Source organism: Liolophura sinensis, chromosome 1 (genome assembly GCF_032854445.1).
Source record: "Liolophura sinensis isolate JHLJ2023 chromosome 1, CUHK_Ljap_v2, whole genome shotgun sequence".
Classification (NCBI taxonomy): Eukaryota; Metazoa; Mollusca; class Polyplacophora; order Chitonida; family Chitonidae; genus Liolophura; species Liolophura sinensis.
This window is the reverse complement of record NC_088295.1, coordinates 39,096,070-39,114,595: the sequence shown is the minus strand read 5'-3', so window position 1 is coordinate 39,114,595 and position 18,526 is coordinate 39,096,070. Positions and strand designations below refer to the sequence as shown.

The 18,526-nt window shown below is 38.4% G+C and overlaps 1 protein-coding gene across 1 annotated transcript in view; it reads left to right on the top strand.

Moving 5' to 3' along the window:
- LOC135482159 (midasin-like) overlaps window positions 1–18,526 on the top strand; it is a 106,273-nt gene that overhangs the window by 10,784 nt on the left and 76,963 nt on the right. Inside the window, 27 exon segments of the mRNA XM_064762018.1 lie at window positions 59–195; window positions 1,030–1,134; window positions 2,018–2,203; window positions 3,407–3,482; window positions 4,090–4,355; window positions 4,773–4,800; window positions 4,802–4,952; window positions 5,145–5,201; window positions 5,204–5,235; window positions 5,723–5,839; window positions 6,115–6,261; window positions 6,681–6,828; window positions 7,585–7,864; window positions 8,170–8,299; window positions 8,754–9,022; window positions 10,049–10,073; window positions 10,644–10,840; window positions 11,402–11,574; window positions 11,761–11,967; window positions 12,782–12,987; window positions 14,235–14,357; window positions 14,760–14,957; window positions 15,369–15,476; window positions 15,832–15,939; window positions 16,331–16,411; window positions 16,696–16,929; window positions 17,977–18,105. Coding sequence (XP_064618088.1) covers window positions 59–195; window positions 1,030–1,134; window positions 2,018–2,203; window positions 3,407–3,482; window positions 4,090–4,355; window positions 4,773–4,800; window positions 4,802–4,952; window positions 5,145–5,201; window positions 5,204–5,235; window positions 5,723–5,839; window positions 6,115–6,261; window positions 6,681–6,828; window positions 7,585–7,864; window positions 8,170–8,299; window positions 8,754–9,022; window positions 10,049–10,073; window positions 10,644–10,840; window positions 11,402–11,574; window positions 11,761–11,967; window positions 12,782–12,987; window positions 14,235–14,357; window positions 14,760–14,957; window positions 15,369–15,476; window positions 15,832–15,939; window positions 16,331–16,411; window positions 16,696–16,929; window positions 17,977–18,105 — 3,918 coding nt within the window.

Below are 18,526 nucleotides of genomic sequence, written 5' to 3'. Positions count from 1 at the left end.
GACATTTCAACTTAGTAAATGTGGAATTAGATCTTGATAATGTTTGTGTCTTGTCTAGGGCACCCTGGTGAGTGCTCTGCGTCAGGGAGACTGGGTGTTGCTTGATGAGATCAACCTTGCTACTGCAGAGACGCTGGAGTGTTTGAGCGGGTTACTGGAGAGTAAGCAGGGGTCTGTGATGCTCACTGAGCGGGGGTACGTAAGCTGACTATCAGTGACATTGAAACAACAGGGGCCCAGGACACGCCCACTTTTCAAGTGGTGGGATCCCAAGTATGCTTGGGCTCCCCACTTTTTATATGCCAGAATTTTTTCCAGCAGGAAATGCGAAGTATATCCTGCAGAGGTGACTTATTCTTATTTGTCCATAACTGCATCAGTATAAATACACAGCTTTGGCTGGTTAAATTTAGAGCAAGTTTCTCTTTGGTTTTCATGAATAATTTGAAATAAGTAATTATTCAAGTTATACTAAGAATAGTGAAATTGTTTATTTTCTGCTGATGAGATAAAGCACTCTTACATAGTGAAAAAATTTCGCTGAATACGTTGTCTGTGGCTGTCATATAAAAGCTGGGCCTTACTTTTTATATCCAGAGCTCCAGTTTTGAGTCACGACTCCTTAACTCTGCGTGCTGATTTCCACTCTTCTGTAATTTTTGTCAGTTTTTGGCCCCTCTCTATTTTAGACCCACATCTTGGGGCACCAGTTCGCTTGGAATGGCTGAAAACTTGTCTGTACCTCGTTCCACTTTTAAACTAGCCCTAAACCCAGTTTTATCAGACTTTCTGAGAGTTAAAGTGACTGTATTCAAATATTTTATGTATTTAATTTGAGTTTTACTCCATATTTAAGAATATTTCACTTATACTTCTGGTGGAGAATAGTGGTTTTAGTGGCCTAGGCGAACACCGGGACTGTCCATGTACCATGTGTACTAAGTATTCAAATAAGACATATGACTCACTCCCAAATTATTAATATGATTTTTTTTTTGATTACATGAGAAGTTCTGTATGATTTTTCAGTGACACTGAGCCAGTTGTTAGACACGAGAACTTCCGACTGTTTGCTTGTATGAACCCAGCCACTGATGTCGGCAAAAAAGATCTGCCATTGGGTATTAGAAACAGGTAGGTGTATTTTGCTTTAGAAGCGTACTTAATTTTGTTGTGGTAAACTAAGTATTTTACCTAAAGTTTAATATATAAAAATGCACCTTCAGAAGCACAAAGGCATAAAAGTGATATTTTGGTCATCAATTTTGCAGTTTTTCTGATAAGAAATTCATCAAAATGAACTTTACTTGAAATATAGTATTATGCAAAAGCAAGAAAACACTACATGTGAGAAAAATAATTGTTTTATAGTGATATTTGTTTTTCTTTTTTCTATTATTTGCCTTTCCACTTTTTGTTGTCTGCTAAGTGCAGCTTTTAAAGAATAACTTCTGGCTCGACATCAAATTCCACCTCACATGTTCAGTGTACTTCACCGAACAATACTCTGATTGACTTCAATACATCTGTGTATATATCGCTGAAAGCAGCTGTAAAATTTTGTACACACTTCAGCTTGTTTGTGTGCTGTGATGGAGTACTGTTCCCATAATTGGCAAATGTGACTTGTTTTGTCTGCTGGTAGAATATTTGTATGGGTACTACAGCAATGGTGTAGGTAATTTGCATATGCTTTTAATTTTGTAAGTCCATATTTGAATTTTTTCTTGCATACATGATGTAGGCTATGACTATATAGATATTTGAGGCAAAAAATGAAAGAAAGGAAAGATGTAGAAAAAATAATAATAAAATTTGAGAACCAAACTGCAGAAAGCATTTTACCCATTTATAAATGTTTCATCTTACTTTCTGTTTATAATGTTTTGTTGTACCCGGGCTCTGCCTGGTTTCCTGCCAACAAAATGCTGGCCGCCATTGCATTAGTGAAATATTCTTAATTACGGCGTAAATCACCAATCAAATAAATATAAGATATTATTTTGTTGTTCTGTAGATTCACAGAGCTATATGTTGATGAGGTGGTCTCAGTGTCAGACTTGACCATCCTGACTGCAGAGTACCTTAAGGGGCTTTCTCTGTCCTCATCTCAGCTGGACGGTGTGGTCAAGTTTTACTTGGCGGTCAGAAGAGAGGCAGACAAGCGCCTGACAGACGGCACAGGACACAGACCACATTTCAGGTAGGGGTACAAATTGAGCTTTGGTTTTTTTGTTGGCAGGAAACCAGGCAGAGCCCGGGTACAACAAACAGCTGAGAACTGTTATCAAGGATACAGAGTTTATCATAGTTGCATCATAAAAAAATTTAGTGATATCTAAGATTTACTGATAAAAATGAAAATATAGATATATACTATGTAATCAAGGTAGGAATTCAAATGAATGAAGAACCCATCAGTTAGAGTCAAGCTGAGATAAAATTACACCTTTGTTAAAAAGTATGTAAATTGACTATGGCATCACACTATCAACAGGAGCAATACTTTTAGCATCTTATATCTGCATATCACCAGTTTTACACCTTCTGTGTAGTAGCAAATACTTTTAGCATTTTATATCTGCATATCCCCAGTTTTACACCTTCTGTGATGTAGCAATACTGTTAGCATATTATATCTGCATATCACCAGTTGTACACCTTATGTGATGTAGCAATACTTTTAGCATTTTATATCTGCATATCCCCAGTTTTACACCTTCTGTGATGTAGCAATACTGTTAGCACATTATATCTGCATATGACCAGTTGTACACCTTATGTGATGTAGCAATACTGTTAGCATCTTATATCTGCATATCCCCAGTTTTACACCTTCTTTGATGTAGCAAGACTTATAGCATTTTATATGTGCATATGACCAGTTGTACATCTTTTGTTATGTAGCAGTACTTTTAGCATTTTATATCTGCATATCCCCAGTTTTACACCTTCTGTGATGTAGCAATACTGTTAGCATATTATATCTGCATATCACCAGTTGTACACCCCACTGTGATATAGGAATATTATTTCTCCTCTTTAAAGACATATATATCTGTCGTCAGTTTTACACTAAGATGACATATATTTACCCTTTTAGTCATGTATATTGGAGTGTATATCAAGAGTGATAGCTGTGAAAACAACTTTGTTTGGGAGCCGAACTGCTCTTGCATTCCGAGTATGTTCATCATTGACATCATTTCCAAATCACCATTGACAGAGAATATGCATAAAATGGATGGGTCACTAAGAAATATAAAATTCCTCAAACCTGATTTTTTTTTCATTTTGTGAGCATATGTTTCTTCATTTTTCTTACAACCATTTTCTTTGTTTTATGGTACCTTTCAATGTTTCCTTTAAAATCTTATATTCAGGATATTTAACTCTTTATTCTCAGTTTGCGAACCTTGTGTAGAGCTGTAAGATATGCTGCAAAGAATCCCTGTGTTCAGGTGTCCAGGTCTCTCTATGAGGTAAGAATAATGATGTGTGTAATACCCATTGTTTACGAATTTAGTGCCACATGGAAATAACTATCACGGTAACATAGCATTAGTCAAAAAGTAGTTACTCTAATTCCTCATACTTTCCGCATATAAAAGAGCAATTCCAGTGCAATTTATACACATTTTAAATTTGATATTGGAGACAAAGCTACATTGATCAGATGGCCAGTTTCAGTGCATCCCAGAAACTATGATTTTATCAGTTTACACAGAATAATGTCTTCAGAATATGCTTAAATAAACACCTGGCAAACATGCGAAAAGGTTGAGGAATTAGAGTAAACGTAATAAAGGATAGCAAAAATTTGAATGAGTAATAAAATAATAGTCTTTAAGATACATAAATGGGGAACACTGCCTAGCAGAACAAATTAGTCCCGGTGGTTTGTCACTTAGTTCTTTTCTGAAATATGTCATTGTGTCTGTGCTCGTAAGTGTAGGAAAAGAGTTAATGTTGAGCAATCCTGCACATTGCACCCAAATTTCATCGTCTGAAAATGTTGTAAATTCAGGTAAATCTGGAAATAATTTACACATATAAACTCACTTGCCCTCTTTGCTTGCCCTGTCTAAGGGTTTCTGTTTAAGTTTTCTCACCCAGCTCAACCGCTCCTCACACCCACTTGTTGAACAACTTGTGTGTCACTATGTGCTGGGAAAGGCCAACATCAAGTCCATTCTGAAGCATGAGTTACCAGAGCCTCCTGGTGGCAAGCATGTGAATATTCAGGGCTACTGGCTCCCCCTGGGCAAACTGTCCCCCCATATTCCCGAGAATTACATTCTTACCCCATCAGTGCGTGGCAACCTCAAAGATCTAGCAAGGATTGTTTCAGCAGGGTGAGATATTTTGTCTTATGTACATAAGTTATTATTGTAATAAATCAGTCTTATTCAGCCTCTGTAGGAACCACCAGTTCAAACATTAAAGTTGGGAGTCACCCATGTTAATCTGGGAGTCACCAGTGTTAATCTGGGAATCGCCAGGGTTAAACTGGGAGTCACCAGTGTTAATCTGGGAGTCACCCATCTTAACCTGGGATTCACCAGTATTAATGCAGGAGTCACCCGTGTTAACCTGGGATTTCCTCAGTATTAATCCAGGAGTCACCCATGTTAATCCAGGAGTCACCCATATTAATCTGGGAGTTACGGTGTTAATCTGGGAGTCACTAGTGTTAATCTGGGAGTCAACAATTTTAATCTGAAAGGCATTAAGTTTTTTGGAACTGAGATTACTGTTTTCCTTCTCTTCAGCCAACACCCAGTGTTGCTCCAGGGGGAGGACATCTGTAGGGAAGACCAGTCTTGTCAGCTGGCTAGCTAAGGCCACTGGTCACTTCTGTGTGAGGGTCAACAACCACGAGCACACAGACCTTCAGGAGTATATTGGGTCCTATACAGCTAATGAACATGGCAAACTGGTGTTTAAGGAAGGTAAGGTCTAGGTATATTAATCATAGTATAATAAAATACTATTTTAGTATGATTTTTGATATAAAAAAGCGTAAGTAATCAGTTTAGATTTTTGGGGGGAACAAATGTAGTATTCTTTGTTGCATTTGCTTGCCATGATAAGGCTGCGATACAGTGTTGTTAAGCTGTCCCTCATTTTGTTTGATATTTTAGGTGTATTAGTGGATGCAATGAGAAAGGGTCACTGGATAATACTGGATGAACTGAACCTTGCCCTTCAGATGTCCTTGAAGCCCTTAACAGGGTCAGTGCAGTGCTAGTTTTCTTAAATCATGCTTAAATTTTTGAAAGTTATTGCATTAATGTTAATTCTGCTCAGATCTTGGTTATTTGTGATAATTAGTAACCACCATATGGTTACGATTTACATACTGGTATTGAGTTAAATAAATGTCCGTCAAATAAATGTAAAGATTAATGAATATCAGCACTCATGGGGAAAATGTTAAGATTTATTTCTCTCTCGGGAACCAGAAAGTGATTTTCTTACAGATTGTAGAAAACATTGTTGCTCTTGGAGATCAGTGAATTGCACCTCATTTGTTGAAGCTGTTGTAGATTATCTTAAGACAGCAGTGTTATATTTTACCATCGTAAAATATATTTGCCTCTCTGGCAGTACATAGTAAGGTTTACCAGCAACCTGTGGACCATCTTGGGTTCCCCTTGGCCCCTGCCTGGTCAAAGAAATAAATAAATGAAAGTAATTTGTTTCTTGCTTGCCATGGCAGCTGTTGGATGATAACAGGGAGCTGTTCATACCAGAGATCCAGGAGACTGTGCGGGCTCACCCCAAGTTTATGCTATTTGCTACCCAGAATCCACCAGGACACTACGGAGGTCGCAAGGTGAGCTGCAGCTTTGAGAAGTTGTGTAAACCTGAAAGCTGCTTGGAGCTTTGTTTCTGTTCATGAAAAGGGACTTGCATTTCCCCCTCTTAGTGATGTTCTTTCATGCATGTAATGCACTGAAAGATTTATACTTATAGACACAATTTTGTTCCCACAACTCCTCAAGTACTGCACCAATTTCTGTGAAAATTTGCCTTCATCTTCAAGTTCTTCATGAACTAAACTTGTAAACTTCAGATGTCAACAGGGAAAACCTATTCTTACCATTTCAGATTTTATCTCGAGCATTTCGTAACCGTTTTGTCGAGTTACATTTTGATGAGATTCCCAGTAAGGAGCTGGAAACCATCCTTCACAAGCGATGTGACCTGCCGTTATCGTTTGGTCGTAAACTGGTCGCTGTTATGTTAGAGCTACAGGTCAGTGTGAGATTTGATCAGCCCGTGTCTATTGTTTTATGCTAAAATACAAGTACAGATGTATTTACAGATGTAAAATACATGAACAGTCTGCCTTTGTGTGCAGTATTGAAGCACGAATTGTTGGTGTAAATAACATAGTTACCCCAGGATCGCAAAGCTGTCTTCAACTCACATGGCCTTGTCATGTGGTATTATTCTGAACTTAGTTTCAATTATTTGCGAAACTCCAACACAACTAATACAGTAGACTCTCTTTAAACCGACCATACTCGGAACCGAATAAAAATGTCAGTTTAGACAAGATGTCAGTATATTAAACATGGGCATGTAGCCTACAACAACAACATGTGCATTGTACATACATATATAGGTTTAATTAAACTTTAAAGCTTTCTCCTGGATTTCTCCACTCTTAGGTAAGACGTCGTGGATCAAGTGTGTTTGCTGGCAAGCAAGGATTCATGACTTTACGTGACCTGTTTCGTTGGGCCAGCCGTTACCATAGCAACGATGATGTAACCAAAGGCAGATTTTATGATTGGGATCAGCACATGGCAGATCATGGTGGGTGTGATTCGATAGAAAGGTGCATGCTGGGTAACTCGTCTGCATTTTCACGTTTCATCTCCGCTATCCGATACCAAAAACTGAGTTTGTGTTCTGGCCAAAGTTTTATAGACTTGGTAACACCTCCAAGAAATTTGTCAGGTGCATGGCAAAGAAGGCATCTTTTCAGCTCTGTCTCCTCCACCAGTAAACCAGACTGCTGTTACACAAATGAAATATTTTTGAATGTTACATAAGTCATTTATAAAATAAACAAAACAGAAAAAGAATGTGTAATAATGAATATGCTGCGGGAAACCTGTTCATAGAAAAGCGTATGTATGTGATTTGTCATCCATATCTTTTCATGTAGGGCAAAATGAAATGTGAGGAAATAAGATCAAATCTTATCAGTGTTTGTATTCAGTCTGTCCATCCATTTAGATGTGCCAAAAATTTTTTAAATATCAATGTTTAGTTTTAAGTAAACACACATATCTACTTTAATTCCTCAACCTTTTCGCCTATGAAAAAAGAACTTTCCATACAATTTATGCACCTCCTTAAGTTGATTTTGAAAACAAAACTACATAGGTTGGGTTGGCCAGCTTCAGGGTTTCACAAAAGGTATTTTATTAGTCTATACAGAGTAATGCCTTCAGAATATGCATGAATAAACAAAATGCAAACATACGGAAATGTTGAAGTCTTACAGTAGTGAGAAATGCGTCCAATTTTCAGTTTCAAGAATCTCTGTTTATTTTCCCCCTACAGGATACATGTTGTTGGCTGGTCGTGTTCGAAAGCCAGAAGAGGGCGCTCTTGTGCAGGAAGTGATTCAGAAGCACCTAAAACGAACAGTTGACCCTGACAAACTCTTCAGTCTGTCAGACAAGACCTCGCTGACAACAGCGGCCATGTTGAAAGATCTAATTGGTCAGACAGCGGAGGGCTTTGAACACATTGTGTGGACGTATAACATGAGACGATTGGCTGTACTAGTGGGACAGGCTGTTAGATACAAAGAGCCTGTCTTACTGGTGGGTGACACAGGGTAAGGGATTTCTGTGTTCAGTAATAAAGTTTCAGTTTTAGGTGGTCCATGGTACATCCTCTGACCACAATAGAGTGAAACACTGTCATTGTGGTATTCCATTCCATTCATTCCATGGTTATAAAAGTTGTAAAAGTAAAAGATTCTCTAGGATGACTTTTCTGTCATAAATATTGGTTATGATGAGTTTGAAAGATTTAAAATTCTTTTTGTTTGATCTCTTAAGGTGTTTGTCTTTTATGCTAATGCATATTCCACCTGGTAATGCATGTTTCTATTTTGTATTTTATCTTGTTTGTGTACAGGTGTGGCAAGACTACTGTATGTCAGTTTCTGGCTGCGCTCCAGTCATCACAGCTCCATGCGGTCAACTGTCACATGCATTCTGAGAGTGCAGACTTCCTGGGGGGTCTTAGACCTGTCAGATCACCTGAGGTTTGTAGCATACTTACTCTCTCACATGGCTGTTGTACGTTACACAATGTGGTGGACTAGAGAATATTGAAGCCACCTAATTAGGAAGTTTAAAGGTTGAGATTTGTTATTGTAGTGGGAGCAATGTGGTTTTCAGTTTTTCTTACTATTTTGAGGATAAATTTCACACAATTACGACAGATTTTTCTTGTAGCTGGACTATATATATCCAATGTTATGTCTTGTTCATAGAACTCAGGAAAGATTGTAAACTTTCAGCTTTGTTTGAAATAGATACACGATGAATTTTCCATCCCTGATCCATAAATTAATTCCATCATATAATGTACATGTGTATTATGCATGTGATTTGTGTAGCCCTAACAGATATTAACATTTCCTAGAAAATGCTAGTGGACTTATTTTCAGTGGGCATAGAAAACTTGATTATTATGATTACTGGATTGTTTTTTAGCGTGATGACAAAAGACTATTTGAGTGGGTGGATGGGCCTCTAGTCCTGGCCATGACACAAGGTCACATGTTCCTAATAGATGAAATCTCATTGGCTGACGACTCTGTACTTGAACGTCTGAACAGCGTGTTAGAGCCAGAGAGAAGTTTGTTACTGGCTGAGAAAGGTGGAGGAGACGGTACAGGAACAGACGTGGAGCAGATCTCCGCAGCAGAGGGATTTCAGGTGTTCGCCACCATGAACCCAGGAGGGGACTATGGAAGAAAGAGGTAAGTCTACAGGCTGGTGCATGTGTCGTATTATCGCCATTTCCATGATTCGCTCGGAGTAAAGTTTGTATTAACCAGAATTGCTTTAAGCACTCCAAGCATTCCTCGCTGTCATATGACTGAAAAATTGTTAAGTACGACTTTACACTCCAATCACTCACTCACTCACCCTAAGCATTCTAGTTTTGCCCACCCCTGGAAAATGATACTCTTAAGCTGGTTAAATAATAATATAATAATACCAAAAGTTCATTACCTTGAAGTATGCAACTTCCCTATAGCTAGTCTCCATGGCACATTACACATGTTACGTCAGCTGTAGACGCTCGAGCCACCTGGTGTAGAAATATCCCAACCTCTTGGGTGGAAATGGTGAACTGAATCGTGGATAGTTTAATGTGCTGAGAAACTTTCAAGGTCAAAGCCATTTTGTAATCGGCTGCTACAAGAACTGGCCACACCTTGAAACTGAAATTCCCGAGTTTAAAAACTGTGATTTGGCTAATCACTGTTGCTATGCAGTTAAGAACCCATGGACTATTTTTGTATTTCCAAGCAACTCTAAAACAATTACTGTCAAAGACATTGTTGTCCTTTTATGAAACTGTCCGTTGTAGTAATTTTTTAAAAGTATTTCAACACAACCACGTTTGAAACATTTTTCCCACCATGTATTAGCCATTTCACAAATGTTTACTGTACAGTGGAAAGAGGAAAAAATGCATGGCTGCACACACGTCACATAATATGTGAGAGATCAAAGACAAGTGTCAAGTGCTGTGGAGGAAGGCCAAAGAGGATTTGCATACTTCTGGGTAATGGACTTCTGATAATACTAAGACTTTTATTTCCCCCAGCAGATCAGTTACCGTATTTCACCAAAAGTTTAGCTTTTTTCAGATTACACATGCTGATTGATTCATCCACCTTTAAGTTTGTGTGTGAAGTTTATTGAATTGCTTACAAGAAAAATGTGAAATGTTGTTATTAAAAGTGTCATTTCAAGTCTTTTATATGTTGTGAAAGTGGATTTCTACCTGCCAAACTTAAGGTGAAATACAGTAGTTACAAAAATGAAATGTCTTGATGATACTTGTATTGTCTTCATGATACATGTATTGCCTTGATGATACTTGTATTGTCTTGATGATACATGTATTGTCTCGATGATACATGTGTTGTCTTGCTGATACATGTTTTGTCTTGTTGATACATGTATTGCCTTGATGATACATGTATTGCCTTGATGATACACGTATTGCCTTGATGATACATGTATTGCCTTGATGATACATGTATTGCCTTGATGATACACATATTGCCTTGATGATACTTGTATTGTCTTGATGATACATGTATTGTCTTGTTGATACATGTGTTGTCTTGTTGATACATGTATTGCCTTGATGATACATGTATTGCCTTGATGATACACGTATTGCCTTGATGATACATGTATTGCCTTGATGATACACATATTGTCTTGATGATACATGTATTGTCTTGATGATACATATATTGTCTTGTTGATACATGTGTTGTCTTGTTGATACATGTATTGCCTTGATGATATATGTATTGTTTCTTATCTGTACCCCTTCCTCTCTCTCTGTATCACCAGCTGTCCCCTGCACTGAGGAACCGGTTCACAGAGCTGTGGTGTCCCCAAGTTAGTGGGAGAGAGGACCTGATCTCTATCATAGAGCACAACCTGCATATAGGGCTACAGCTGGGCAATCAGGAGGACTGTACCACAGGCATAGGCAGGGCCATGGTACAGTTTGTCAACTGGTTCACCAGCAAAGACTTCGGCAAAAGGTAGTCATTTGTAGTTCTTTGTACCACCCATTTGCGATATTGTGTTGTGTTTGATTTAAGTGTTTGAGTGGGGAGTGCAGTTGAGTATTAAAAGTATTAAAACAAAAATTTCTCAGGGAACTTACAATTTTATGGTTGGTAACAGTTTGAAAGTTAAGATTGGCTTAAGTCTAAGACCGCTTCATTGTCCTTAAATTCTTAAATCGCCTGCTGTGATTTTTTCCCTACGCTGTCTCCAGAACTAATGCACAAATCTTTGGCAAATTTATCCTGAAGCTTTGCTTCAAAAACCATGAGAATTGATTGACTTTTGGAGTTTTCTTGATTAGTTAGTTTTTTGGTTTCTATTGCAGGCATTTACCTTGTATGTGTAATTTCTACTGAATATATAGATGTAAAGCCAAGTTTTTGTACTTCAGTTGGACATTTTCAGCTCAAATTAAGCTCAAATGGACAAAGATAAAGAACAAACTTTCAAGGTGAAACACATGCATGTAAAACAAATGACACTTTTCAGAAAATTGCTCAATTTTAATGTTGCTGTATTTTTCATGATCACAGGTGTACAGTGAGCATCCGTGATTACCTGTCCTGGGTGAATTTCATGAATGAGTGTGGAGAGACACAGGCCGAGAGTGACACCATGGTAACCAGAGCAGCACGAGGCCACCTGGAATCAGCTGTGACATATATCCATGGAGCGTGTTTGGTCTTTCTTGATGGTTTGGGATCAGGTCAGTTTTACCCACAGAAACTAACTAAAGCTGTTACTTAAAGTCCAATTTTATTTTTTTTCTAGATGTAGCCAGTAAGGAGCTTTATATTTGACACAAGTCAACTCACCCGCAAGACTTGAAGTTGGTGTGGCCTCAGATCAATGAAAAATACAAATCTGATTGATGTCCATTTTTCCTCACCAGGTGTCACTAACAGAGGTAGCGCGCAAGCTCTTGAGTCAGCCCGACAGAGATGCCTGGGATATCTGATTGATCAGGTGAACCTACTGACTGGTCTGGAGTTTGACACAGCATCACTGGGACTACTGGACAAGTCAACCCTGCCCAACAACAACGCCGTGCAATCTGATGAATTTTCCTTCTCCATACCACCATTTTCCATTCCTAAAGGTTTGTAGACACTGTAAATCTTCAACCTTTTCAACCACTGAAGTATGTTTTTTCAGTGGAATTGATGTATACAGTTAGTTTGAAAATGATGTTAAAATGATTATTTTAGTGTCATCAAAGATTCAAGCTTCATAAAACTGTGCAAATTATTCCTCAACACCCCTTAGTTCTCTCAAAATGTTTCAAAATATTGGTTGCAGAGGTGATTAAAAGGTTTAAGATTTAGGGTAATCAGGTGCTGCCATCTTTTCACATTTCAGTGGAATGTTGAAATAGTTTTTCTATGCATTATTTAAGATTGAACATCAAACACCAAACTAATGGAGCAGTATGTTCCTATCAACCTGGTTGATCAAAAGTTGATGAAGTTTTAATGCTTGGTTTAACTTCAGTTTGTTTTACACTTCCATTTGTTGTCAATGGGGACTTGATATTAAGATTCAAGTCTGCTTACTATACAAGAGACCCTTGTCCAGATAAATTGTCGTACACATTTCTCAGACTGTTGACAACTCTTAAGTGGGAAAGATTTATTCTTCCATTTTTCATTTTCTTGCCATGATTCTGTCATATTTGTTAAGGTGTAATATGGAAGCAGTTTGTACGAAACATTTGTGAAATATTTTAAAGGAGTGCCGATAAGAACTTTTAATCTATTTGCACATTTTACTTTATCTCTGAGTACTGATCCAAAATCTGGCTGTTACAAAACCAGATTGCTCTCTGGTTTATAACTAAAAAGAAATGATACGCAGTTAAGCTAAAAAAAATACTGTGAAATAAATAAATTAACTTCTTGTTGTTATTGTGGCAGGTGATGTATGTTGTGAGGCCGAGATCCACTTCACCTTGCTAGCGCCAACACCCTGTGTGAATGGACAGAGGGTACTGAGGGCTTTACAGCTGCCCCGTCCACTCCTCCTGGAAGGCTCCCCTGGAGTGGGGAAAACCAGCCTGGTTACAGCTCTAGCTATGGCCTCTGGAAGACAGCTTATCCGCATCAATCTTTCCGAACAAACGGTATGTGTTTTAACCTTTTTATGCACCCCTGCCATTGGGTTGAGCGTATTATCTCATATCAGTTTTGTCCGTCTGGTGGCCTGTATTTGTTTCCAGGCTATAACTCCAACAGTTTTCCACAGAGTTTTAATTTTTGGTCGATACATAGACACAAAGATGGCAATGTGTTGTGGCTCACATTTGTCCATTTTCGTGGTGGTCATGGTAACCAGATAGCCATTTTCCTTATATATACTATATAAATTGAGCGGATTTTGTTTCCGGGCTACAACTCCAACTGTTTTTTGCATAAAGTTTTCATTTGTGATGGACACATTTATTGACTTGCGCGGTTGTCATGGTAACCACATACCTATCATCAACACCCATGAACATTCCCCTCAGGGGTTAATTATACTCACCACAATGCTGCTGGTATTTTATACATTTCAAACAAATGCATTTGTTGAGCTGTATGTTGTGTTCACCAGAACTCTTGCTTCTGATATGTTTGTATCATAATTTGAGCGTTTTGCCACACTGTCACTGTTTGTTGGATTTTGGCGACTCCCATACGAGCACTTGCGCTGTCTAACGGTCGTTGCAGACCAGTTGTCTTTCACCAATGTGGTGTGCAAATCTGCATTTGTGGGAAAGTTGGTCAGCAACTTGTCGAAAGTCAGTGGTTTACACCAGGCTGTCCTGCCTCCATGGTTGTCTTCCACCAATGGAAAGTCAGTGGGTTACACCAGGCAGTCCTGCCTCCATATTTGTCTTCCACCAATGGAAAGTCAGTGGTTTACACCAGGCAGTCCTGCCTCCATAGTTGTCTTCCACCAATGGAAAGTCAGTGGTTTACACCAGGCAGTCCTGCCTTCATGGTTGTCTTCCACCAATGAAAAGTCAGTGGTTTACACCAGGCAGTCCTGCCTCCATGGTTGTCTCCCACCAATGGAAAGTCAGTGGTTTACACCAGGCAGTCCTGCCTCCAATTCTCTCCCCCGAAAATCTGACCACCAGCATATAGGTGAAAAATTCTCAAGGGGTTCATAAGAAATAAATCTGAGAACAAAGTGAACAATTTTGGAATTTGATGAAGAAGAGTGCAATGTTATGCATAGCTGGGTGGAAGATGTTCCGAAGAGCATCAGTTTAAGTACTTATTTGTTAGCAGTGATGCAGTTCTGACCATGAAATATTTGATATGCAAAATAAGAGGACTTGTTACTGGAACAAAACGTGAAGATAGAATTATTTCCAATGTACAGGATGTGACAGACTTGTTTGGGGCTGACTTGCCAGTTGAGGGTGCAGAAGGGGGAGTGTTTGCCTGGAGGGATGGGCCCTTGCTAAGGGCACTGAAGGAAGGTCACTGGGTGGTCTTGGACGAGGTCAGTCACCTACTTATCAGCATCATAATTTTGAGTCTGGGAGTGCTTCATCTTAGATTTGAATTTTGTTAAAGAGGCTATTCTGGAGATTTTTAGCAAAAAATCCATATTTGCTAATCAAGTCAAATTTCCTGTATTTACCAAGAATACCTTAAATTATTGTCTTTCAATAATTAGCAGACTTGTACCTGTACTATTCATAGTGCTAGGTACTGACAAGGTTGATATTTTATGAATGGTAATTATTTTGTCTGTTCTAAAATAACCGCACAATTTCAATTACATTTACAGTGATTGATTTTTTTAACCAGAAATCTCCTTTGAGTCGTATGTTAGCAGTGTTCTGCAGTATATTCATTCTTCATTGTGTTTTTCTTATGTGATTCTTTCTTTGTTTCTCAGTTAAACTTGGCATCCCAGTCTGTACTGGAGGGCCTCAATGCCTGCCTGGATCACAGGGCTGAGGTGTACATCCCGGAGCTTGGGAGAACATTCCGCATCCAGCACGAGAAAACAAGGATATTTGCCTGTCAGAATCCGCTGGTTCAGGGTGGAGGCAGGAAGGGTCTCCCTCGTTCTTTTCTGAACAGATTCACACAGGTATCTGGCTATGGATAATTACATGCAGATATGCAAAATGAAATAATTTTATATTGCAAATTTTTATACTTTACTGTTTGTTATAAAGAAGAAAATATTTGTTTTATTAAAAAGACACTGGAAATCACACAGTGAAAACTGTGCTGAACATTTCACATGTGGAAAAGTCCATGTGTAATTTGCAACAGGTCAGTGGCTTATTTTGGGCACTGGTTTCCGACACCTATAAAACTGACTTGCATCACATATGAAAAAAACTCTTAAGTATTAGAGAGTTTAGAGAATATCAACCAATGAATTAGTCTGTAAGTTACTTACAGTTTAATTCGTTTGCTGTTAGATAGTCCTTTCTTCAGATTTATTGATGTATTTGATATATTTGGTAAAATATCTCTGTACTTGATGTTATAGGTGTATATAGAACCGCTCAGCAGGACTGACCTTCTCTTCATCACCTCAACTATGTATCCCATGATTCCTCACCATCTTCTCTCTCAAATGGTGGAATTTAACTCTCAGGTATGTTTTAATGCTGATTGCTTATTTAGAAACATTGTTACAACCTGACTGATATTGCTGATGTGGAGTAAACTCTCATTTATTAACTAGGTAAAGGTGTTGCTTTATGTCTTGTTTGACTCTTGTGTGATAAAAAAAAAATAAGTCTGTCAGAATTAACGTAACTTTGTACTTTACTAATGCAAGCCCCTTTAATGGAATTCAGGTTTTATTTTCTACAAGCGAGTGTATCAGAACTGAAAGGTTTTTACAGATTTTTGAAAACTTCAGTAGTTGAATGTACACAAGTAAAAACCAAATTGGAAATATTTAGTGATATGTAAATCAAATAAATAATTTTGCATATCTTCCCCAGCTGAATCAGAATGTAATGGTTGAAGGTAATTGGGGTCAGAGAGGTGCACCATGGGAGTTCAACCTGCGGGACATCTTCAGGTGGTGTGATCTCCTGGTACATGATCAGGTAGGGGTCGTAAATGTCATAGGTCAGCTCATGTTCAGTTCATTTTCTCTGTTTGCATGTGCATGTGGTATACATCGTAGAAAAACAAAGTAACACAGGTTAGTTAATCGCTCATCTTTCTCTTGACGAAAATTAGTCATCTTGTTGCTTTTGAGTGTGTTGTACCAAGAAGTGGATTTATCCCTGTGGTTGTGTATTTGTACACATTTCCACCAGATCATTCAACATTTCTTGTAAAGTTGGCTGACTAACCAACAATTATCTACCCATGTGGTGTATTTTCACATGTCAAATTAGATGCATAAATGACATTTAAAGCATGTGTTGTTGTCCATTAGCTGAAGATTCAATGTAAAAATTATTAACCTTCATTTGTGGTTGTTTCATGAAGGTTCCTGTGGCATTAGACATTGGCCAGTTTGTGAATTTACTGTACGGGGACAGGATGAGAACAGATGCAGACAAAGCTAAGGTAAGCACAGAACAGAATTTTCTGCACATGCTCTAAACATGTAAAAACCATTCTCATTTAAACTGTAGATGTTATTCAACTGTGTGCAGTTTTACCATCTCCTGGCATGTGTTTCTAAAATGATGATTGAGATTGGAAGAGGTTGAGCTTAACCTGAAAATACCTTGACTTGTCTGATTTGAAACAGTGCCAGTTGTGATTGATGTTACTTAAATTTACGGGCATAGTATCCCTTAATCCTTTTCTCTCATGATTTACGCTCCAAGTTTGTTACTGTCTTTCAGGTTCTACAACTCTATCAAGCAACTTGTGCGGAGTTACCTGCTCCTTACTCTCCAGGTGGAGCTGTAAAGATCTCTCCTTACCATATTCAAGTTAACCAATCATTTCTCCCGAGACAGTGGCATCAGCAGCCTGCATCCAATCAAAGGAAGTCTCCTTTGTTTCTGTTACATCACACTTTGGCTCCCCTTGAATCATTGATGAAGTGTGTAGAGATGAAGTGGATGGCAATTCTGGTAAGACATATGTAATTTCACTTCATATGATTTTATTTTAATTTAATATTCTTGTTCTTTAAAATTTCTCCTTTGCTTTTAGTTCAGTTTATGGGGTATCCTCGCCGGACAACTGGTGTAAAGTGCCCCATAAACACATAAAATTGTATATCAGTGTAGCTCTGTAGGGCTGTGATTGTGTATACTATAGTATATGCAATCATAGCCCTGTCTTCTTCCCTCTGTACTTCCCTTGCTGGATTAAGTATACGACTGCAGGGCACCAAATAATGTGTCTGTCCGTAGTCACAGTCGCCTCAGCTATCAATTCAAGGTAGGTGTTCCCATGTATTATCGCTAGTAAACCCACACAAGCATGAAACTAAAGTGAAAACACCAACCTCCATGTTAGACCTTGTGAGACGCATTCTGGCTAATTGTTTAGGATCAGTCTCACCAGTAATGACTTAGAGGGAGCCATAGTCAACATTGATCACTAAAAATATTTTGCAAATAAATTAAACAAAATTGAAGAAAAGATTAAACAAGTACAAAATGTGTCAGTAGTTATCTCCCTTGTATGGGCTGTGCGGAGTATGCATTCAAACATGGTGGTTGGAGTTCGAATTTATCCAGTTAATTTCATGCTTGTGTGGATTTACTAGTGATGACACATGGGGACACCTACCTGGAATTGATAGCTGAGACGACTGTGACTACGGACAGACAAATTATTTGGTGCTCTGCAGTAGTATGCTGAATCCAGCAAGGGAAGTACAGAGGTTTTCAAGGAAAGCTTATGAAACAAGACAAGGCTGATACAAGACAAGATAGCATACGCAATCACAGCCCTACAGAGCTAATATCTGTGATACTTAACCAATAAGATTTACCACATTAACTTTTGTTAGATGAGCATGGCCGGAAGACTTTTATAAGTTATTCGTGGGATTATTATAGAAATGAAATGAAATGAAATATTCTTGTTCAGTTTTAAACACAAACAATCAAATTAAATGGCATATCCTGAATGTTGAAACTTGTATTTGACCAGTGCTTGTGTTTCAGGTGGGGCGTCAATCCAGTGGCAAGACCAGCCTGGTGATGCTTCTGTCCCAACTGACCGGCACAACCCTGCACATTCTGGCGATGAACAGTGGGATGGACACCACCGAGTTACTGGGAGGATTTGAACAGGTAAGTTAATAACAAGAATGAAACTTCTTGTCCTGTACATAATCGTGGAGAACCTTTATGTGAGTGTTGTTATCTTCTTATGTTTCCTCGTACATAGAAAGGTCTGCCAGCTACCTGCCAATGGTAGTGGACTTCCTGGGGCTCTGCCCGGTGTCTTCCCACAATAATGCTGGCCACTGTCATATAATTGTGAAATATTCTTGAGTATGGCATGAAACACCAATCAAATAAATAAGTAAAGCACTGTGACAACTCTAACAAATTACTTGATCATGTATTACCTTATGTCATTTGTTGGAGCTGCCGTAGTGCAATACTTTATCTTCTTTCATGCCACTTAATCAAGATGTAGATATTCATGACCCAGTTGCGAACAATGGTTCGTTTTGATAATATGTTAGTTGAAATCAATAGCTTGAGT